This window comes from Sceloporus undulatus, chromosome 1 (genome assembly GCF_019175285.1).
Source record: "Sceloporus undulatus isolate JIND9_A2432 ecotype Alabama chromosome 1, SceUnd_v1.1, whole genome shotgun sequence".
Lineage (NCBI taxonomy): Eukaryota > Metazoa > Chordata > Lepidosauria > Squamata > Phrynosomatidae > Sceloporus > Sceloporus undulatus.
The window spans coordinates 186551511-186575052 of record NC_056522.1 but is presented as its reverse complement, the minus strand read 5'-3'; the positions used below and the strand labels follow the sequence as shown (position 1 = coordinate 186575052).

At 39.9% G+C, this 23542-nt stretch overlaps 2 protein-coding genes across 7 annotated transcripts in view; one reads left to right on the top strand and one right to left on the bottom strand.

Moving 5' to 3' along the window:
• MDH1B (malate dehydrogenase 1B) overlaps positions 1 to 7436 on the bottom strand; it is a 27139-nt gene extending 19703 nt beyond the window's left edge. Inside the window, exons 1-4 of one of the 5 annotated variants that reach the window (XM_042445471.1) lie at positions 7022 to 7045; positions 4339 to 4451; positions 3891 to 4011; positions 1127 to 1261 (exon numbers count right to left, since the gene is read on the bottom strand). In XM_042445471.1, the coding sequence (XP_042301405.1) occupies positions 1127 to 1261; positions 3891 to 3938 (183 nt within the window). In that variant the 5' untranslated portion in view covers positions 3939 to 4011; positions 4339 to 4451; positions 7022 to 7045. The other 4 variants (XM_042445467.1, XM_042445469.1, XM_042445472.1 and 1 more) reach the window with 4 other exon arrangements.
• Positions 7322 to 23542, top strand: FASTKD2 (FAST kinase domains 2). 2 transcript variants are annotated; one of them, XM_042445465.1, is made up of 12 exons: positions 7322 to 7457; positions 8904 to 9690; positions 10979 to 11082; positions 12032 to 12140; positions 12914 to 13037; positions 14669 to 14808; positions 16006 to 16178; positions 17635 to 17798; positions 18183 to 18404; positions 18594 to 18681; positions 21869 to 21983; positions 22816 to 23542. In XM_042445465.1, exons 2-12 carry the CDS (start codon positions 8968 to 8970, stop codon positions 22912 to 22914), a joined length of 2061 nt encoding a protein of 686 aa, XP_042301399.1. In that variant the 5' UTR covers positions 7322 to 7457; positions 8904 to 8967; the 3' UTR covers positions 22915 to 23542. The 2 variants fall into 2 exon arrangements, with proteins under 2 accessions (XP_042301399.1, XP_042301400.1); XM_042445466.1 differs by lacking the exons at positions 18594 to 18681; positions 22816 to 23542 and having other exon boundaries at positions 21869 to 21985.

Genomic DNA, 23542 nt, shown 5'->3' with positions numbered 1-23542 from the left:
AGAGAATAAAGGACAGAGCTGCAGAAATCCTTATCGGTGGCTCACTGCATTATCTTTGATGTCCTGAACATGTTAGGAGAGAGCATGGCAGAATTAAATCATACTTATCATAAGGCAAGTTCTTTATAGTGGCAGGGCTTTTTAGATTCAACCAGTGCTTGAAGGGTTTACACTCCCCCTGAAATTTGCGGCTTGAGGGGAACACCTGGACTCAGAACTGAGCCTGGATGACCAGGTTTTAGCAGTGGCGAGGAGAGCATTTGCACAGTGTACCAGCTGAGCTCATTCCTTGAGAAGCCAGATTTGGCTACACTGACCTATGCCAAAGGGGCTGCCTCTCTCAGCCTCAGAGGAAGGCAAAGGAAAATCCACTCTGAACAAATCCTGCCAAGAAAACCCCGTGATAAGGTCGCCATAAACCAGAAACAACTCAAAGGCATACAATGACAAGAACAATAATAAAGTGTGGTATGCTTGATTTTTAAAAATCTTTTATTTGTATTTATATTTTATTTGTATTTTTTAATTATTATTAACAACCATGAGTGTGAAGTAATAGAAAAACAAATACATGCTACATATCTTACAATCCATTACAACTCATTTTTTACATACATATAATATGTTGGAGTATTTTTATCTTCAATTATATATCAGTTCCTCCCCCCACCTTATGACAAATTTATATTTCATTTGGTTCTACTTGAAGCATCAATGGTTCAGTGTAATTATATTTTAAATGTGTTTTAACAATGGTTTCAAACAATACTGTTTAATTCCTTTTTTAACTTTTGTAAAATAATATTTTAATTTAATCTTGTTTTAAACTGCTGTAAGCTGCCGTGGATCCCATCCCAAAAGAAAGCTGGGGTACAAGTTCAACTAACAAACAAATTAAAAAAAAATAGATTTAAGCCACCCAGGCTCTGCAATTCTGCATTTCATATAGTTTACGCACTCCTCTGCCAAATGAACTCATTACTTATTGCATTTTCCAAACAACCTCAGCAAAAGGTTACACCCAGAATTTGACACTGATTAAATATGGACACCACACTCCCCTCCTCTCCCCCAAAAAAGAAAAGGGTGAAGAAATGAACAGAAAATGCAGAAAAAATTATTTTACCTGAGCATGCTCCATGAATTCATTGAATCCTCCCAGAAGAAGGCCCTTTCCTCCACGATCCAACAGTTCTCTCCAAATAATTGGAGAACGTTTGTGATCCCATCCATTCTTTTCACAGACCTCTTGTAGCCACGCCTGGAGGCAAAAGCCCACAAAGTAATCACTGAAATGACATGGCAATACCAGCTAAATCCAGGGGGGGGGGAGAAATCAATACAATGTTGAGTATTGCTTCTGTTTCCCAAGATGATGTGTCCAAATGCCTTTCTTGTGTCTTTGAAAATAAGAGGCCCATGCTTTGAGTAGGAAGCCTCTCAGCTTCCATTAGAGGAGGCATTTCATCTTCTCCAAACATGGGTCACTAGTGTCCTTAATGCTATTTTATACTTGAGTATCTCCATCTCAGTGTGGAAGATAAAATGGGAAATGACAGAGCTCTTACGTAAATAAATTCCCATGGAGAATTGAATCCTACTTCTTTTGAAATAGATGAATATCCTGTTCCCAAATTTCACAGGACCCATGATCACATAGGTATCAAAAGTGGACTTTTAAAATGCTATTGTCAATATTACTATAGCAGACTATAAGTGCCAGTGCCTGTCACTTGCCTTAGATTTCTCATTTAGCAACTTACACAATTTATTTTTTTTAAAAAGGACCTAACTCCAAGACAGAGATATCCACAAGTTTCACTAGATAAAGTTTTCAGCTTTGTAGCAATGTAGCAAAAGAAGACTAGTAATGGGTAGGGTAGCCATAAAAGAACTAGATAAGATCCTAAAGAGTAAAGCTATACAGCTACTGTATTTGCTCAACTATAAGATTACTTTGTGTAAATCGAGGACAGGTTTTGGAACCAAAATTATAGATTTTGATATGACCCTTGGATAAGTCAAGGGTAAAACGTTGGGGCATGTAACAAAACAAAATTTCCAGGGGGAAAGCAAAGGAAACCATGCCAAAGAACTGACAGAGGTTCAGGAGGCCTGTCTGTTTGTGCTCATACTAAAGGTTGGATGGATGAGGCAGGGTGTGTGTGTGTTCAGTGCTTCCAGGACAGATTACACTATTGCCTTTCACCAGGGGATTGTTCCCTTCTTATAAGAGTTAAAGTACAGTATTTACATAGACTCATGGATAATTTCTAGACTTATACATGAGTATATACAGTATGCACTAAAGTCAGAATAGTCCAAACCACCGTATTTCCCATCATCATGTATGGATGTGAGAGTTGGACAGTGAAGAATGCTGACAAGAAGAAAAGCAATTCATTTGAACTGTGGTGCTGGAGAAGAGCGCAGAGACCATGGACAGCCAAGAAGACAAACAAGTGGATTCTTGAGCAGATAAAGCCAGAAATTTCCCTGGAAGCCAAGATGATCATATTAAGGCTGTCGTACTTTGGCCACATTATGGGAAAGCATGACTGATTAGTAAAGACAATAATGCTAGGAAAGGTAGGGGGAAGCAGAAAGAGAGGAAGGCCACATGCCAGATTTTTATTTATTTACTAGCTGTACCCGGCCATGCGTTGCTGTGGCTCAGTCTGGTTAAATGGAAAAGAAAGAAAATATGTCAAATGTTTCTGAAATATTTAATTTCACAATGCTTGTGGGTGTACAATAATTTTGGTTGTTCGATTGTCTGTGTAGATATAGAGATTGTGTGGTTTGCTGACTCTAGAACACGCAACATATAACTGTCCATGTGAGAAGCAATCCATGTCTAGATCTAAACCGCACGGTTCTAAAGATTGGCCCTGAGCTTTGTTGATAGTGATTGGAAACACCAATCCAATAGTTAGTATAGCGTGTGTTGCTGTTACGTCCAACAGATGGCACTGTTTTCCCAAAAAACATATTTTTACCTATTACAGGTATAACATCTATATAATAGTAGGTATATGTACATAAAAACATAGGTGTATTTGAATGGAACGTTGTGTCAAAATTTCAAAGCAATCGGTGAAGAACTTTCAAAGATTTAAGATTTTGAACAAACGATCATTTACATTTTTATTTATATAGATTTGGAGTATTTATATCCCACTCTTCAGCCACAAAGCCACAAAGGCTCTCAGAGCAATTGCTAAATTCCATATACAGATGGGTTAACTCAGACAGGGAGGCCATGGGCCTGAGCCTGCAGGATCTAAGCAGAACAGTTGAAGATAGGAAGGAATGGAAATGTCTCATTCGCTGGGTCCCCATGCGCCGAGGCTGGCTCAAGGGCAGTTACTATATATACCCATGTATAAGTCCAGAAATTCAGGTATAGAAATTGACCCCAAAATCCTGAGTTGACTTATCCAGGGGCCAATGTAAGTACTGTATTTATATATATGGTGAAAGGCAGGAGTTTAATCTGTCCTAGAAGCACTGACCCCCTTCTACTCTCTCATCCATCCAGCCTTTAGTATATGCACTGACAGTTATGTTTGCTGGAATTTTGTAAGTTCTTTGGAATTGTTTTCCTTTACTTCGTCCTTTACATCTTTCATTATATGTGTCTGAGTTTTACCCTTGAGGCTCCCTATTCTTGTGTGGGTTGAGTTACAATTTTTTTTAACATAAGAAGAAATACAAATATATACCAACCAAAATCAGCAGGTCACAACACCCTTTTTTACCAATATGCCGGAGTATGTTCATCCATAAATGTTAATCTGGAGAGTTTGTGTGTCAGACAATTTAAAAAGCAATAGATAGTTATAATCAAATTGAATGGACAGGATCCAAGGGCCCATTTAGCAACTTACACAATTTATTTCAAAAGAACGACTTGAGTCCAAGAAAGAGATATTCATGACTTTCAGGGATTTTTCCTCCTCCTCCTCCTCCTCCTCCTCTCTGTGTCTTGCAGCCCATGAAATGACCTATCTGAACATTAAGTGTCAAACTGACATTAAAAGAATAGGTACCCTCCCAAATTAACCTGTTTTCTTTTCCACAATGGGGCTTCCTCAGAGATAAGTGCCTAAGTATCCAGATTTGCAAAATAAGATTGTAGCTGTCTGTTAATGATCAATCACAAAACAAAGTATTTTTAAATACAAAATTTGAAATGAAAGAAAACTATGTGCAATGATAAACAGATGTCTTCACCGCCTGCGGAAACACACACACGTGATAAATTTATCATAGTGTGACCCTTACAGACACACTTTGGGAGACCCAGAACTAATGAATCAGACCAAAATGTTTTACCTCCCAGTTGTCAGGCTGTTGAGTAATCTTGTGTATCCTGAAGTTAGGCAAATTTTTCTCCAGATAGTCTGCAAGAAGTTCTGCTTTAGCATAAAATGGGCAATCTGCTTTACCTGGAAATGAATGAGAATTGTACACCTTCTTGGTGTGGTAGTAGCAAAGGAAGCTATTTGGCATTAAAAGGAAAACACTTAGTAGCAAGAATGACAGGACAAAAGGAAAATGTCATGGATGAACACAATGCAGCCTTTCTAGCTCAGTGCCAGGGAGTTCTGGGAACTGTAGCTATGTGAGACATTTAGCTTTCTCTGTCAGAGAAAGCTTTGGTACCACAATAAACTATAGTTCCCAGGATTTCCTAGCACTGAGTCAGAGCGGTTAAAGCAGTCTCAAACAGGATTATTTCTGCAGTATGTTTGGGACTTCTGACAAATTTTTAAAATCAAATTCAGTTGTGCGATATCCTCCCATAAAATAGAATGACAACTCTTGGATTTACTGTAGTTGCCATGAAAAGGGATGGAGGGTAGGGACATTTATGAAAGATGTCTTCATAGGCCGATCCAGTAGGGCTGCTATGTTATGTTCTTATTTTTGTTACATTAAGATATACCATTCTTCAAAAGAATATCCCAATAAGGACATTGCAGAGAAGCTTTTCTTTGGCTTTCGCTGCAGAAGAGGTATGTCTCTCAATTACCTGTTGGGGAATATACCTGTCAGTGGCATTTTAAACAGGAGGCTGCTTTCACACTTTTGAGCATGACTGAGAAGCCCATTGCTTTTGCCCTTCAAGAAACGTGTCTACTTGGCAGCCTGGGGTTCAGGATGGATCGGTCTGAAGTTATTTTTTCCTAGGAGCAGCAGCAAGCAAGACTCGCACCCAGAACTCAGGACACATTTCTTTCTTGAGGGAAAAGGGGTCTGCTTGAGGACACAATGCAAGTATTGAAAGGGTTCCCCCCCTCTTAATTTCAGACCAATAGACAAATAAAAGGAATAATTTAAATGTAGAGCCAGTCAAGGGTTTGTTGCTAGCAAAGTACAATTTTAAGCCTTTGTCTTGCTCAGGGTTCTATCAGTCTATTGCAAGCCGACAAAGTGTTTTAAGGAAGATACTAAATTCATCAAAAAGAATATAGTACATAATGAAAAGTATATAATAAAAAATCAGTATATGTAATATATAGAGGGCAGTTTGAGTGTTGGACTATGGACTTTATCACATGGGAAAAACAGGTTTAAACGGTGATTATCCTGTGAAAATAGCTCAATTGTGATTAACATTTTCACACGACGTAGTGATAAAGTGCCATTATCCCAGGAATAAACAATGATTAAAGTGCCATTATCCCAGGAATAAACAGGCAATAAACAGCAACAAATAATTCAAGGGGAAATCCAGTGAATGATTTGATAATAATAATAATAATAATAATAATAATAATAATAATAATAATTTATACCCCGCTCTTCAGCCAAAAAGGCTATCAGAGTGGCTTACAGTTTGTTGCTGCTTATTGCCTAGTTATTCCCTGGATAATGACCCTTTAATTGCGATGTGTGTGAAAATCTTAATCGTGATTAAAGAGCCATTATTCTGGGAATAGCCAAGCAATAAAGAGCAACAAATCATTCAAGGGGAAATCCAAGACTTCTGTCAATGTCAAGTCTTCTGTTTTGGAAGATCAACAACTCTGAATGGCTCCAGATTTTAAATTTTAAGCTGAAACAAAAGGAAGCATTGCAGCAAGAGTGTTTTGGGAACATGAAGATAATAGTTTTGATTGATGCGTCATACCCCTCTGAGGGAACAGTGACATACATTAGGTGCCACATCTGAATATCTGAATGAATATATACAGGTGTGTAAATGTTTGATTCGATGTAACCAATGAAAATGTGATTTGTAGTTTCCTTTGTTCAAAATACTATTTTTAAACCCAGACTTTTAACCAGAAATCAGCAGAGAGACCAAGGAGCTCCATTTGGAAAGGAAATGTTTTTACCTTTAGCTGCAGCATTGTTCCCAGAAGGAAATTCATCCAAATTACTGGGACCCCAAATTCAAAGTGAACCCGGTTTTTATCGTATTTTGAATAAAGAAAACTACAAACCACATTTTCATTGGTTATATTGAATTAAAACATTTACACTCCTGTATTGGATGTCCTGTCCTAGCATACGCCTCTGTCCCTCGTGGGTTAGCCATCAATCAGTCTTTTGTTTCACTGTCCCCAAAACTGTTTATGCAGTGCTTCCTTTTATTTGGGTTTGGATCTTAAATTAATCACACTATTAAAAATAATAATAATAATAATAGGTTTTATTAATAATCAATAATCAATAACAAAGGAGCAATTTGTCACATAGCTGCAAATAAACCGTAGGAAATGGATTTATACTTAAATTTTTGTGCTGGGTTAAAATTCTGATTATCAATAATCAATAATCAATATAATGTAATCTATATAATCTATAATAAAGGAACAATGTCACATAGCTGCAAATAAACCATAGGAAATGGGTTTATACTTATAGGGCTATTTTTAGCTTTTTGTGCTGGGTTAAAATTCTGATTATCAATAATCAATAATCTATATAATATAATCTATAACAAAGGAACAATGTCACAATGCTGCAAACAAAGCATAGGAAATGGATTTATAGGACTGTTTTTAACTTTTTGTGTTGGACGTGTCCTCCATTTTTTCCTTGAACGTCCTCCATTGTGCCTTTGTCCTCTTTTGTCCTCCTCTGTTTCACCCAGCAGAACCCTGGGAGTTGTAGTTTTCCGAGGCGCCAAGCCTAGAAGGCGAAAGCGCTTTTAAAACTACAGGTCCCATGATGCAACGGGACGGAGGGGGCAGTAGCACCTCACCTGCGACCACGAATTTGGCCATTGAAGGAGAAGAAGCAGCGCCAGATTAGGCCTTCTCTTGCTGAGGCAGGAGGGACGTTACTAGGCAACCGGGCGGGCGCACAAGGCGGCGAAGGGGGGTTTAATTTTGTCCACTGCCGGCACCCTTACCTCGAACGAGGCGGCTCGAGTCACGTGCTCGCCCGGCAATGGCCGCTGCCGTCTGACGCATGTAGCGCGAGCGGAGTTGGGGAAGCAGGTGAGGGAGGTAGGGAGGGGGGGCTCGCACGCGGGAGAGGGGTGGTGGTTTCCATGGAGATATTGAGGGGTCGCGCGGGGGCGGTTTCCATGGAGATATTGAGGGAGTGGGAGAGATAACGGTCGTTCTATATGCAACGAGCGAGTCCCCTTTTTAAAAACCGGTCTCCTTTGGAGCCGGCGTGACGTAATAGTGGGTTGGCTTTGGAGAGGCCAAGAGTTCGAATCCGACCACTGGGGTGACCTTTGGCGAGTCACACTCTCTCAGCCTCAGGGGAATAATAATAATAATAATAATAATAATAAATAAATATAAAATGTTATTCCTGTCCCGCCTCTTCATTAAGATCGAAGGCGGAAGCGAACCCTCTCTAAGCAAACATTATGACAATAAAAAAACACTGATAGGTTTTCCTATACTAGGGTTGCCATAAGTTTGAAAATGACTAAAAACAGTGTTTCTCAACCTTTGGCTCTCCTAAAGTTTTGGCCTTCCAACTTCGTCCCAGCCAGCTTTCCCGAAGGATCAGGGATTCTGGGAGCTGAGGTCTTCAAATGCCTGGAGGACCCAAGGTTGAGAACCACTGACTTAAAGGCTCACAACCACAGTCTCCACCTTGAACCAGCGTGGTTTACTGGTTATGACAGTTCGAGTACAGGATTCGAATCCCTGCTCGGCCAGGGAAACCTATTGGGTGACCTTGGGCGGGTCACACTTTCTCAGCCTCAGAAAAAGGCAGTGGCAATCCCCCTCTGAACAAATCTTGCCAAGAAACCCCTGCTATTTGTATTATTTGAACAGTGTAGCTGCAGCCTCAGAGGAAGGCAAAGGCAAATCCCCCTGAAGATATCTGGCCAACAAAAACCCATGATAGGCGCAGGACAGACAGTCCCAAAGCATCATGCCGCCGCCGATTCTCAGTTTAGGGACCATGCACCAACCACATGGTCCCTAACCCTAGCACAGCACGGCGGTGTACTAATGGTGGCATCCTGTGTAAACGGGTGCCGCCATTTTGACATAAGTGATGTGCAGCATATACATGTAAGCTACACGTTGCTTATGTCTCTCTCAGAGTCCTAGCCACTATACAACACTGGTTCTTGTTATTGATATAAGGAAGCTAAAGGCTTCTTCACTGAGCATTAAAGTAAGAAAACAAGAACTGATTCCTTTCCTTGGGACTATCTGCACTGGAAGAATAATCCGCTTTGAAACTGCTTTAATTGCCCTGGCTCTAGGCTATGGGATTCTGGGAAGTGTAGTTTGTTGTGGCACCAGAGCTCTTAATATTGGGAAATTGCTTTTTCCTGTTAATGACTTATTACGATACACAAAATGTCTCTTAGACTAATATATTACTCTGTCAAAATTATTCTGTAGATTTGATCATGAATCTGTACAATGCTGATACAATTGTGAATACATTGTGAATTAATTTAACAGGTAATCTATAAAACCCTGATGTGGATGGATTCTTAATGAAATTGGTTTCTCTGCAAGAAGCAAAATGAGTTGGAAACTTCATTGTTTGACACGGACTATGAAACTGCTGCAGGCGTGCCATTACATCCAGAGTCCTTTTTCTAGGACTGCAGTGAGATCCTTTATACTGGGAGTGAATGGATATGAAAATACCATGCATAATGTTTACCTGAGGCGACTCCTGTTTTATGCGCCTCCTTGCTGGCTCCAGTCATCCCTTCGGGTTTTTTCCCAAGATGCCCAGTCTGTCAACACAGAGAGAGAAGACAGAAATGAACAGAAAACTGCCGATGCCCTTTTGGAAGAAGATGTGCCAAGCCCTGAACTAATGACTCTGAAAGCCCCCCAAACTCAGTCTGGTTTCTTGGCTTCCTCAGGGGAAGGCAGAAGTGCTGTTGAAGAAAACGATGAAAGGAACGCATCCCAGCAATTCTTTGATGAGCTTCGAAAGTGCGCATCCCCCTGTGATGTCCTTGATATTGTGGCAAAATTTCCAGTCTCTGAAAAGTATGTCAGTAACTGTCTGGCTACCATGTGGATGCTCACAAAAAAGCTCTCAGAAGACCAGAAGCATTATGAGAGGAGGCTAATGTTTGAGCACCCCCAGTTTAGTCAGGTCTGCCAGTGTTTGATGCGCGAAGCCAGGTTCATGTGGCGTGATGACTTAGCCTATAGCATGCTTGCTGTTGTGAAACTGGGGGTCCCTCAGAACACCTGGTTGGTTCAGACCCTGCTTAGGGCATGCCAGGTAAGACATAGTTCCCTTTACAGCAGAGGAAGGGAAACATGGACACTCGTGATGATGGCTCACAGTTCCCATCAGCCCCATCTAACATGGGCTGCGGGAAAGAGTTGTGGGGGGGGGTTCGTAGTCCTAAACTTTTGGAAGGCCAAAAGTTTCCCCTCCCTTTACTGTCTAGCATAAATGTAAGGGGTGATAACTGTCTGCCATAAATCTGAGATTGGTCATGATTTTCAAACCTTGATTTTGCCCTTTTATATAAGACGCACAATTTTACTTCACACTGTATTTAATGGAACTTAAGTGTAAATGGATTTTGTTATCCATGGGTGATCCTGGAACCAAACCCGGTAGATATCAATGACCCATTGTCTGTTTTGCACACACAAAAATGCACATGCTGTGATTCTTGTCTGAAGAAATGTGATTTTTCAGTCATTCCTTTCAGCCAAAGAAGCCATGTTAAATGTGGGATAATCTGGTAGTGCAACCTCAATAAGCACCTTTTGGCTGGAATACTGCTGGTACCTTACGCTGGCATAATGGTCTGTTACAGTGGCAGAGTGCACTTTCTGGAGTGGTGCCAGAGGAAGGCAGAGAAAGCTGTCTCTATGAGGAGAGAAGACTGCCCTGCAGGCTCCTGAGCCACTCGGGAGCCAGTTGGGCAGCTTTCCTCTCACCAGCTTTCCTGGTTGCCATTCCATTCCTGCGTATTTTACTCCTGTTCCTGCCATCACTACCTCACTGCTGCCACCTACATTGCTAATCAATAGGCTCTTGGTTCTTGTTAATTTCACATAAGAGAATCATAAGCTATGAATTGAAAAATGCATTTGCTGAAGAATTAAGTTCACCTCATTACGGGATTTCTCATGACTAAGGACTTTTGAAATTCAGGGTTGCCCTATAAGATTGGAGTATTTGTTCAGATCATGATTTGGATTTTGAGTGAAGGGCAGATTAAATCTAGTTGGTCAACCTCAGCCCAAAACACACAGGCCTTAAGCGCTGGCTTCAGGCCACCTAGGGAGCATGGTGTTTATGTGATGCTTGCCATGAACATGGCTGGAAGCTGTGCCAACACCACACTATCCCAGAAGAACTGGGCCAAGAATCCACTGCTTCTGGCAGCCTGGTTCAGGACCACAGCAGTGGCCAGGATTGGGATCAGGATTAGGTGTGTGCAGTCGCTGTGGTACCTGTGCAAATGTCACCAGAGTGACACAGGGCCACTCCAGTCTGTTTCATGCCCTCATAATCTCATGGATCCCCCTGACTTCTTCATTTTATATAGGAACGTCTCAATGAATTTGATGATCGATGTCTCTCAGTTGTGGCAACCACTTTGCAAGGAATGGAAAAAAGCAAGAACGTGGAAGCTCTTCAGATTGGATTGCAGTAAGTAAAAAGAGGAGGAGTGGAGGTTAGTTTCTTATAGGTATTATGTGTGCACCATGGTACCCATTTAGAATAGGCATATTTGTACAAGAGAGGTTTTTTTTGCCAGTAACATATACCGGTGATTGCACACAGTGCTTAACTGTTAAATTTAAGTTGGAATTGGTAGATGGGCTGTGGTGTCCATTTGTAAATAAAGGCAGTGGGATGGATCTAGAGTCAATTGGAAGGAATCCCATTGAGCTTGGTTGGCATATCTTTTGAGGGGAAAATACACATTTTGGCTTGGAATGTGAGAATTGTTTTGAATTTCATAGCCTTAAAGCAGTATCTGCTATAATTTAGTTTTGCAAACGTCTTACATTAGGAACCAGCATGGAAGCAAGGAGAATAGTGAGTCTGAGTGCACCAATAAGAAGAGAGATTCTGTTCTTTCTTCTATACTCTGGTGACTTTCCCTGACCATCTGCTCTCCTCCTTCTTCCAGGCACTTCTTAATGGTAAAGCACCAGGGTTCAAGCCATCCTTAATGTGTAAGTTGTAAGTCCTTCCTACAGTGAGCAGCAGCTAGCAATGATTAGTGACTTCAGCTGCATCCGTATTGTAAAAATAATCCAGTTTGATATCACTTAACTGCCATGGCTGCATCCTATAGAGTCCTGGGAATTACAGTTAGTTGTGGCACCAGACATCTTTGACAGAGAATGTCTCACAAAACTACTGTTTATAGAATTCCATAGCATGGAGTCATGGCATTTAAAGTGGTGTCAAACTAGATTATTTCTGCAGTGTGGATGCAGCCTAAGCAAGGTGGAGTGTCTGGCCAGGTCATGACATAGCAGTACACAGAACAGTAGAAACAGGCCCCTGCCTCTTCAGTAATCGAGGGACTGATTGCTATTCTGTGTTCTTTTATCAAACTAATTGAATCCTTTCCCTTGTTCATTAGGTTACTGGTAGAGCAGCGAATCCCCAAAATCTCAAGTGTCTTTATGTTGCAAACTATGATGAAGTGTATCGGGAAGGATGCCCCACTCAGTCTAAAGATGAAATTGGAGGTAAAAAGATGGGAATTATTCATTCAGCTATGTGTTCATTGTTAGATCACTATTTGTGCCATTATGTGACTGGAGGCTTGTACTAGAACAGGATTGGTCAAATAGGGCCCAGTTTTCACCCTTCATCTTGGAACCTGTTGCAGGCTGTACTCTCCAAAAATGCAAGTTCTTATTTTCCTCCCTCAATTGAGAGCAAACCAGTCTCCTAAGTAATACAGGCACACATCCCAAACAACATTACTTTAGATGTAGAAGACAAAGGTTCCATGATTCTGAGGGATTTGAATATGTTTTCATATAACTTAATCTAGAATCCAGTCCTTTTGAGTCACATTTACTCTGTTAATTTTAGCTACACAGTAAAGGGGAATGTAATCATCACCTTACTTCTGTGTTCTGTTCCCAAGCACTGTAATAGAAGACAACATACATATAAAGTCGAAGGCTTTCATGGCTGGCATCCATAGTTTTATAGATAGATAGATAGGTACACACACAGACACACACACACATGTATATAAATATACATATACATATACACTGGCTAGCTATCCCCATATAGGAACAGAGGGGGAAATTGAGAATATATATTTAAATATAGATTCCTTTTAATGTCCAGAAGAAATTTGAACTTTCTGAGCAATTTAACCAAATCTTAGTTTACTCTCAGTAGTTCTTCAACAACAAGATAAATAGAAGCTTCTCCTTGTCTCATCAACCCTTCCTAAGTTAGGACATTCATTTTAGTCTAATTCAAATCTGTTTCATTTTAGGATAAGGTTTTGAGTCAGATGCATGAATTTACTCTCCCAAATGCTCATCATATGTTCAGTGTGCTGGCTGAAATGAATCACCGTTCACTTCCAGTTCTGAATGCTTGTAGTAACAAAATAATAGGTAAGTCAAAAAGTGTATGAAACCATCCTTCTTTTTTTATAACATTCTCATGTCCTGTTCTTTTTGAAAATTTGAAGGAGAGCAATTAAAAGATAATATATAGTGCCATTTGCTGAGGAACAGGAGAAGATGACAGAAAAGGGGTGATTGGTTGCTTGTGGAACACTTTTCTGAAATAGTGACTTAATCATATTTGAATTGGTTGATTCTCTTACATATTGTAAGCCAGTTTCAAGAGATTTTTAGTACAGAAAGATACAAATTATACAAACAGCAGTGCATCTAGCCCTAGGAGGCTTTTTGTGGTATTTTTTGAACTGCTCCCCTTACCACATGCCAAATTGATCTTTTTAGAGTGGCGTTCAGTGGTCAGCTTGTTATATGACATGGAATCAGAAGAAAAATCTATCGGGCTAACACTAATCCCTTATAACATACAAGGGTAGCTGTGCTGGTCATATAGCAAAGTACAATAACATCCAAAATCCACAGGCCAACCAAAATGCACAAAATACATGTTGTAAGCTTTCAAAGCTCTATTGGCTTCTTCATCAGGCAAAGGTGTTAAAAATCATATAGGAGAAAATATATAAAAAAAATGATGATGTTAGTCACCAGTCTGCATTTTCATAAGATTTTGCTGTTGTTGTTGTTGCTCTCAGGAGGGATATCCGTGTAGGCAGGCCCCTCCTCTTTCTGGCCATCTGGGTTCTGGGAGACAAAGCACCTTAAAATCCAGGAAATAAAATCTATATTCCATTATCAACACAAAAAGATCCTTGCTTTGAGATCCATTGCCTCAATCCCCTGTGAAGGTACCAGCCCTTTTGTTAGGCAGAGAACACTGAATTTTTTGAAAAGTGTCCATGCTGATGTGTTAGGAAAACCTTTAGGTGCTGTTTAGGTAAAACATGCTAAATGCAGTCCAAGTTTTTAGAAAAAGTTTTACCTTTGTTGGAGGTAGAAGCCTCAAAGAGTAAAGTCCCAGTATCTCTAATTTCTTATGTTACCCTTCACTCTGTGTTCTGATGTAATTTTAAATGGCCGGGTGCTGTTGTTGTTTTGTCAAATTAAATGTTGAGTATATTTAACATTCTGTAGTGGTTTGAGAGTTGGATTATGACTTTGGAATCATAGAATCATAGAGTTGGAAGAGACCACAAGGGCCATCCAGTCCAACCTCCTGCCATGCAGGAAATCTAAATCAAAACATCCCCAATGGCCATCCAGCCTCTGTTTAAAGACCTCTAAGGAAGGAGACTCCATTACACTCCGAGGGAGTTTGTTCCACTGTCAAACAGCCTTTACTGTCAGGAAGTTCCTCCTAATGTTGAGGTGGAATCTCTTTTCCTGGAGACCAGGGTTTGATTCCTGCTCAACTATGAAACCCACTGTGTGACCTTGGTCAAGTCACATGCTCTCTGCTTCCGAGGATGGCAATGATAAACCTTCACTGAACAAATCTTGCCAAGAAAACCCCATGATGGAACCTCCTTAGGGTCACCATAAGTCAGAAACAATTTGAAGGCACGCGCACACACACACACTGAACCTTCAGTTACATCTCAAAAGTCTTAACCCATTTAGTACTTACTATTTCAATTTTTTCCTATTTTCTTTGTTTATTTTAGAGAATATCCAGGGAATTCCATTCTGGCGGCTGCTAACTATTTTGAGATCTTGCAATGACCTCCAGTATCGCAACAACACACTTTATTCTGCAATAGCAGATTACATAGCAACAACTTTCTATATGTGGGACACAAAACAGGTATAGTTTCTGATGTCTTACAGTATACACTTACACACATATATGTACATATGTATTTATGTGTCATTTGTAATGGACAGTTATAGTCTTTGGTTATCATATTCTAAAATTGCTTGCATATCTGTTCTAAGTTTTAAATACCTGTTCTACCATATCTGCATGCTGCAGCTGAAAAAGGCTGAGTTGTGTGTTCTAACAGTTGAATTTCAAGTGCTGGAGGCATACAAAAACAAGACCTCTGGTGAAGGGCCCTTTGGGTGGGCACATTAATGTGAGAGCAGTAACCTGGTCTCACACTAGTCTGGGTTTTATAGCATATACAGTATCTTTGAAACCAGTTCTCAAAGTGCCTGTACGGATTAAAATTCCCAAAGCATTTCAGAAATGTCTATAATGCTGTCATTGAGGGAAAAGATAAAATATATTTATTAAAATGCCCAAAGTGCTTTAGAGTTAAATATTCTGAAACTTGTGTTTTTGTTTTATTTCTTTATTTTGTTTCTTGTATTTCTTTATATTGTTGTTTATTTTTGAAGGCCCCCATAATGGAGAGGTGGGTGTCACAGAAAACATCCTGCATCTGTTCTTGTAACACTTGGTAGCAGCCCTCCTGACAGATTTTGTTTCTCTGCCAAGAAGTGTGTTGTCAGTAGTTTCCTTGAAAGACATAGTTCAGTGTCACTACCCCAACCTGTTCATCTAAAATGCTTAAAACTGATAGGTAAAATCTCCATATAAGGTTCTGTTGTGCCTGAAGATTTTCCTCCAGTTTTAGGAAATGGGAGAAAAGGTGGTAATTGTTTGTTGATTTCCAGTGACAGCAAATATAAGGCATGAAGATTTGGATTTCCCTACTGTGAAATCTACTAAGTTTCATTTTCAGATTATAGTGCTTTGCAGAAGTATTTACCCATTTTGACTTTCCACTTTTTGTTAACAATTTAGAATTGAAATGGTCATTGTTACTACTAGATGTATACGAGATACTGAATACTAAATAATTTTATTGTGGCACAAACATTAAGAACAATCTGGCACTGGTAAATACTTCTTCAAGGCACTGTATATTGTGATGATCCATACAATTTCTATATTGATCTGAACAGCTTATTTCCAAACAGCTAAATTGAGTTCTGAACCAAATGTCATGGTTGATACCCATCCCTGTTATGTATTTTTTTTTCTTTTTGGTTTCAGGTAGTAGTCTTTCTTTTGGCCTTTGAGAATCTCAGCTTTCGACCTGTTGACCTGATGGATAAGTTCGCAGAGAAAGTGATGTCTCATCCTGAATCTCTGAACATGAAGGATATTGTTTCTGTTCTGAAAGCGTATTCTCTCCTCAATCATACCCCCAAAGGCCAAAAAGACAAGTAGGTTCTGGTTTAGGAAAAAATGTTATTGTAATTTCACAGTAATTTAGCAATCAAGAAAAAATACCAGCAGTTGGTTAGCCAGTGGAATTCTTTCATTGTGATGGCTACTTCCAAGAAGGTATAACCAAGTAATTCACCCTTTTTTTCAGACAACATGAAATGGCTGGGACACTTGGCAGATAACTTACAATCACCCCTCCACATTTGTGGGGTTGCAGGACTCCCGCGAAAGTGGAAAAACCACAAAGAAACAAGCATACTATAGATTCCTGTCAACAGCACAAACCCTTCACGTCATTTCCCACCTGGCTACCAGCAGGCATCAGTCATTTTAAACCTCTTTCCAGCCCATAGCTCTCCTCACCCCACTCCTATTTGTTCCAGTCCACCATCTCTAAATCTCTTGTCCTTCCAAAAGACCCAGTCAGGTTTTAAACCCCTTTCCAGCCCATAGACCTCCTCACCCCACTCGTATTAGTCCCAATCCACCTCTTCTCAATCTCCCGTCCTTCCAAAAGAGGCAGCCAGGTGGATAGGCGTTTGAAGCCTGGCTGGCTTCTTTGGATGGATAAGAGATTGGGAGAAGAAGGGGGAAGGAGAGAGTCAAGCTAGCTAAGCAGAAGCGACAAACCTGTGAATAGTGGAAACTGCAGATGTCAAACCCGTGAATGTGGAGGGCCAACTTTATTTCCTTATTTAGAAAACATATCTAGGGATAGCTGTGTTGGCCATATAGCAAAGTACAGTAGCATTCAAAATCCACAGAACAATGATACCTTTATTGGAATATTCAAAATGCACAATATATATGTTGCAAGCTTTTGAATCTTCATCAGGCAAAGGTGTGAATCATACAGGAGGAAAAAAAGGTGACAATAGCGCGTTACAGAGCGCCCAAAAAAGGCGCTCTGCCGGTGCTGCCGGTTGCTGCATCTGGGAACCGCAGCAGTCAAACCTCATGATTCCCGAACGCAACAAAAAGAAGCCACAGAAAGCAACTTCTTTTTGCGCCCCAGAAGTGGCACTGCACGTGGTCAATGGTGCACTTGCGACGTCACTTTTGTTGTGGCACGTGCGGACGCTATGCGTCTGCGACGTCAAAATGGCGGCGGCTGTGTAGAATGGGTGCCGCCATTTTGTACACGCCGAGTGCGTACTAGGGTTAGGGGCGTCCGGAAAGGATGCCCCTTGTTAACCCTAGTATGTGCTCGGCACGTACTCCATTTCCGTCCAGAACGGGGCCTAGTAAATCATAGGCCTGAATTTTGTAAAGGTGTTGTTGTTGGTTAAAACATTCTGTGGTGTATTTGCGTATGTCTAGAACCAGACATGGTGTATTGTTCATACATCTGTGTTCATGCCAACCTCTTTGTATCTCTTATGATATGAAGTCTCAAGTTAATTAAATTTTGAATTTGTGTGTGACCATATTTATCTTCCCACAATTCTGAAGATTTTTTGAGGCTCTGAATACTGCCTTGAAGAAGTATCTCTCCAGGATCTCTCATGTGGACTTACTAAGGGCTGTATATTCTTTCTGCATTTTTGGATATCTTCCACAACCTGCACTTAACCAACTACTACAAGAGGAAGTCCTCCATGACCTGGTAACATTAGGTCAGAGTTTGATTCATTTGATTCCTGTTCTTTTTCAAATCAAAGCTGAATCTGTACGCCTACATTGTTTGTTTCAATATGGCTTTGTTATGGGGGGTGAGTTTAATACTGGATAAGATTTCATTAAACAATTATTTAATAAAGAGCGCATGAAATATCTATGTTAAGTTTCATGGCATTAGTCCCCAGGTGTTAGCCAGAATTCTTAGAGCAAAGGTAGGAATTGTGTGGCCCTCCAGATACTGTTAGCTTGCAGCTGCTAGCATTTTTTCCCCACTTTATTCAAGTTGTTCCTGTTACAGATGTAATCCAGAGGAACTGTGAGCTTGGGTTGACCAAACATTCACTTGACAACAGTGTTGCCATTTCTTTTATTTCCTTCAGGTAGCCGGAATGTAGAGCAGAATGAGATGATGCTGCGTGTTATCAATGTTTGCCTTGAACTTGATGGAAATTCATCAACTAAACCAGCAATTTTATCAGTAGAGAAGCTCCCATTACCCTCTGCTTGGGATTTTCCTGATGTACAGGAAGTGCTGCTCACACTTCTGGGAGATGGAAATCTGTTTCGAGAAAATGTACAGTTAGCAAATGGCTACACCATAGGTAAGAGATGTCACATTCTTAGTATTACCTTTTATGTAATCATGAATGCTGGTTTGGATATGAAAGACCTGAGGTGAATGAATGGAAAGAGAGAAGATATGAGCACACAGAAAGCACTTGAGTAAAAAGAAGCTTATAGTCCTGCAAATGTTAAAAAAATGTTTAACATTTCACCTTCTTTCCCCCCAGATTTTGAAATCTTAATGGATGCAAGCAGAAGAATAGTAATACCAAATACTGATACTGATCAGTTAGCCAATAATTCTAACATTCAAAGGTACATTTATATGAATGCTGTTTTCTTGACATATATTGTTGGGGGGCTTTCTTCCAGTTTCAGCTCCTTATATTACTTAATCTACAAAACATGTAGATCTCATTTGTTTGCTGAATGCTCAGTTGCCTAAATCAAGGGTAAGAATCAGGCAGTCCTCTGGTACATTGCGTTGCTTTACATGTTGTTGGACTGCATCTCCCAACATTTCTCACCATTTCCCATCGCCTATGCTGGCTAAGGCTGCTTTGAGTTGTAAGCCATCAACATGTGGAGGGTCTCATGATATAGCCTAAATCTTGGACTAAATCCACTTCTTATTCCCAACTGGAATGGATTGATTGAATCAGTGGAATTTACAAAGATGTTGTCTTAATCAGGCAACTAGTTGGTACTCGTTGTTCGATTTAGATCCATGTGATTTAGCAAAATAGTCAATTTGGAAAAATAAGTTTAGTAAATGGAGAGATATAAAGGACTACTTCATTTTGGCCTATTTGTGTTGTTGTTGTGTGTGTTTTCAAGTCATTTCCAACTTATGGTGACACAAAGGTGACCCTATCACAGGTTTTTCTGGGGCTCAGAATGACTCCCCAAGGTTACCCAGTGGGTTTCCATAGCTGAGCAGGAAAGCAAAACACTGGTCCCCAGGGTCGTAGTCCACCATTCAAACTACTACATCACACTGGCTTTCTTATATGTATTGCAAAAAGGTGTATTAACCAAATCAGCTTTATAAATAACCATGCTTGGTTGTCTGATGTGAGTAAGAATTTTGTGTCTGTAGCCTGGAAATTCCCAGCAGACATTCGAGACACATCTCAAGATGCTGAAAAGATGATTGTTTCATTAAAAAGCCAATATATTTTGGTCTATGTATATTCTTAACACTTTCTTCAGGGACTACATATAACCATAAAATGACAACACATAAATACATGATACCACATTGCATAAAGTCATAATTACATTGGTACACTGACTGTGACTTGTACATGCCTATTTAGAATCTAGACATTTCTGAACAAGGGACTTTGAAACCATTTGCTGGACAAGTAAAACATGTGAGACATTCTCCAGTTTCTTCTGTGGAATTCAGTGGATGCTCTTAAGTTTCTGCTTCTTTAATTTTAAGATCATCAATGAGTTATGAAGGGAACCAACAGCATATGTGTGATTACATAGGCCAGTAACTAGGCCACTAAACTTATCTGCACTGCTGATAAAATTGAAAGAAAACAGTACAGGTGCTGAGCTTAGTTTAATTGCAAACATAAAAAACGTCCTAAAAATGAGATCAATTAAAATCTTTTTGCTGTTTACTGTAATAGCACATAGTTAACCAGTCTATTGCTTGTCATGTTTGGTCTATTCAACAGAATACTAAGCATGGACTTGGCCAGTAGCAATAGGATAATGACAAAAGGAATGTTTTATTTATTTCCATGACAATGAAACTGTATTGATCTTAATTAGCCTTTCATAAGTACCCAGCTTGTTGGGGGGCAATTGACTTACATATTGTAAACCGCTTGGGGATTGCTAGTTTACAGATAAGCGGTATAGAAATATACTTGCTATAGCTATAAGGTCAAAGATAATTGCTCTGTTTGGTTTTGTAGTGCTTGTGTTTAGAAACAGACATCACCTATCAAATTCCCAGGAAAAGCCCTAAAGCATTCAGTTGTCTTTGCAGGTCTGGGTATTTGCAAAACCGTTTTCTCCCACATGTGCCTGCCAGTTCATTAAAATCCACGTTGGTAGCCTTTCTTTGCCTCCCCCTTGCCTTCTGGAGTAAGCCAGGTAGGGACAACTGAGATTGTGTGATTGATTTGTGGAAGTACAAATGAGCAGCCTTCATAGTTGTGATCAGTGACCTAGATCCCTAGTTATTAGTTCCAACCATTAACATTCTGTATAAGAGCTTATTAAGTCAATTCTGATTCATTTTGTTGTTGTTATTCATCCACCCTCGAGTCGATTTCGACCCATTGTGACACTGTAGATGAGACATCTCCAAGACTCCCTATCCTCCACTCTCTGCTCAGGTGCTGAAAATTCATATCCATGATCTCCTTAATAGAGTCCATATATCTAACATGTGTCCTTCTCTTTCTGCTTCTCTCCACCTTTCCTAGCATTATTGTTTTTACCAGTCAATTGTGCCTCCTCATGATGTGGCCAAAGTATGACAGCCTCAGTCTTGTCATCTTGACTTCCAGAGGGATTTCTGATTTGATCTGCTGTAGGACCCATTTGTTTGACTTCTTAGCTGTCCATGGTACCTTCCTCTTCTCCAGCACCACATCTCAAATCAATTGATTTTCTTCCTATCTTGTTTCTTAACTCTCCAGCTCTCACATCCATGCATGATAATAGGGAATACAATGGCTTGTATGATTCCAACTTTTGTGCTCAGTTGTATGTCTTTACATTTTAGGATGTTGTCTAGGTTGAATCTGTGTAAATTTTTTGTGTTCATTATTTTTGTTTTCTTTATGTTCAACAATAAGCCTGCCTTTGCACTTTCCTCCTTGACCTTCCTTAGTAGTTGTTCCAAGCCCGTGATGTTTTCAGCTAGTAGTATGGTGTCGTCTGCATATCTTAGACTGTTGATATTCCTTCCTCCTATTTTCACTCCTCCTCCTTCTGTGTCCAATCCTGCTTTTCATATAATATGTTCTGCATGTAAGTTGAACAGGTAGGGTGAGGTGCAGCCTTGTCTGACCCCTTTGCCAGTTGGGAACCATTCTGTTTTTCCATGTTCTGTCCTGACAGCGGCCTCCTGTCCTGTGTAAAGTTTCCTCATTAGGACAGTCAGATGTATTGGCACTCCCATGTCTTTAAGAGCGTTCCATAGTCTTTTGTGATCTATACAGTCGAAGACCTTGCTATAGTCTATAAAACACATGCTGATCTTCTTTTGGAATTGATTCATTACGTGTACATTAAAATTGGGAAATAATAGATAGGAGTCAGAATTGTAAGCCCTCCAGATGCCATTGGATTACAATCCCCATCAGCCTTAGCTGGCACAGAAAATGGTGAGGAATGTTGGCAGTGGCAGTTCAACAATGTCCAGAGGATTGTGTGATTCCTACCCTGATTTAGGTTGTGGTTTCAGTATGGCATTCATCAGACTAGTGAAATCATTCAGTTAAAGCATAACTACTGATCTTGTTGGTTGTAGGGTAGCTTTGCTGTGTGCCCCTGTGTCTGCCTTCTGTGTTGGCTCAAGTCATCCCCGAGGAAGGCTGGCAATGAAGATGAGACACTTGCATCTTCTGGGCTATCACATCATTCTGGTAAGTGAAACCAAAGTGATCTTGTTATATCAAAGAGTCTTGTGATAGTAATTATAAATAGAATTTCTGAACTCAGATCATTGTTCCAACCTAGGGTGTCTTGTAAGAAATGAAAGTTCAGGGGCATGGTGTTGGTGATTCAAAATCAGCACCACCACCTGGGGAATGGTATTAATCTGAGCCTGGAAATAAGAGCTAATTTTAAAAGTATGAATTCATACATTCAGAAACTTTTCAGAAACTATGGAGAATATTTTTATTATTCTGGCTTCAGTTTATTAATATTTGAACCTGGGAAACAGTTTGCAGAGGGGTAGCCATGACAAGGTCTTTTGACACTTTAAAGACTAACAAATTTAGTTTGGCATAGGGTTTTGAGATTGTAACCTATTTCATCAGATGTACGAAGTGTTACCAGAAGTAATGGGGGGAAATGAAAGGGGTGAGTTCAGAAACAAATGAAACTCAAAAATTACATTCTGATAATGATGCTAAAGTTTAATATAGTTAAAGTAATCACAGTGGCCACTCACAAAATCAGCATTGTCAAAGACAAACCTCCTGGCTCTTGTACGCTCATAAATGCATGTGTGATTAAAAACTTGCTGTCTTGATTCAGACCACAACTGATAAATCTAACCTCTTGATAAGTTGTAACTTTTCCATTTCTGCGATTATCGTCATTGTATACCTCTGGCCTTTCTAAGGAAAGAACTTTAGGCTCAATGTTGTTGGAGGATGCTTTAAATATTGCATATTGTTCTTTCTGATATCAGATGTGTCCATTTACAGCTCTTTTCTAATTGACATTTCTTCTTTTTTTCCTATGGAGGTTCATTACCAGGAGTTTCAAAAACTGAAGAAAGAAGAAGCACTTGAGTTCTTAAAAGGACAAATATTTTCAGCAGAAGCATCTTCAGTTCCTAATTAGAATATCTATCATGGCTATAATATAGGCTGTATTCTTTTGCCTACTTTCCTGGGAGTGAGTCCCTATATTATAGGGGTTGCTTTCCTGTGGTACAGCACCAGACCACTATAGGAGTATATGTGAATATGTCAAGTCAGTTTATCAACTGATCATGGGAAGATGTCCCTGTATGTTTTTATTCACCATAAGTCAAAAATGACTTGAAGGCACACAACAACAACAACAACAACAACAACACTCATTCAGCTGGGATCGTTGCATCTTTCTCATGTTTCTGCGCTGAAAAACAGAAATTGATAATCCTGTGGCCCGCTAGGTATTGTTAGATGGCAAAACTGGAGATTCTTTACCATTGGCTTTGCTGCCTAAAGCTGATGGGAGTTGTAGTCCACCAACACCTGGAGGATTTCAAGTTGATCAGTCATGGGAGGGTGGAAGTGTTACACTGGAATTGGCTTTCAGTGTCATCTTTTGAGCTTCCCTCTTTATTGAGAGGACACTGGCTGAATTCAACTGTGAAAAAATACTCAGTCGCTTGTGCTGTATTTTCTCTTGCCTGACATCCCTTTATACAAGTTGGATGAAAGGCAGGGTATACATGTAATAAATAAAAAAATCTGAAAACTAA

Coding starts and splice junctions, on each gene's coding strand:
- FASTKD2 (XM_042445465.1), top strand. CDS start 8,968: ATGAGTTGGAAACTTCATTGTTTGACACGGACTATGAAACTGCTGCAG. Junction 16,179..17,634: donor CCCAAAGGCCAAAAAGACAA/GTAGGTTCTGGT, acceptor ACAATTCTGAAG/ATTTTTTGAGGCTCTGAATA. Junction 21,984..22,815: donor TGGGCTATCACATCATTCTG/GTAAGTGAAACC, acceptor TTTCCTATGGAG/GTTCATTACCAGGAGTTTCA.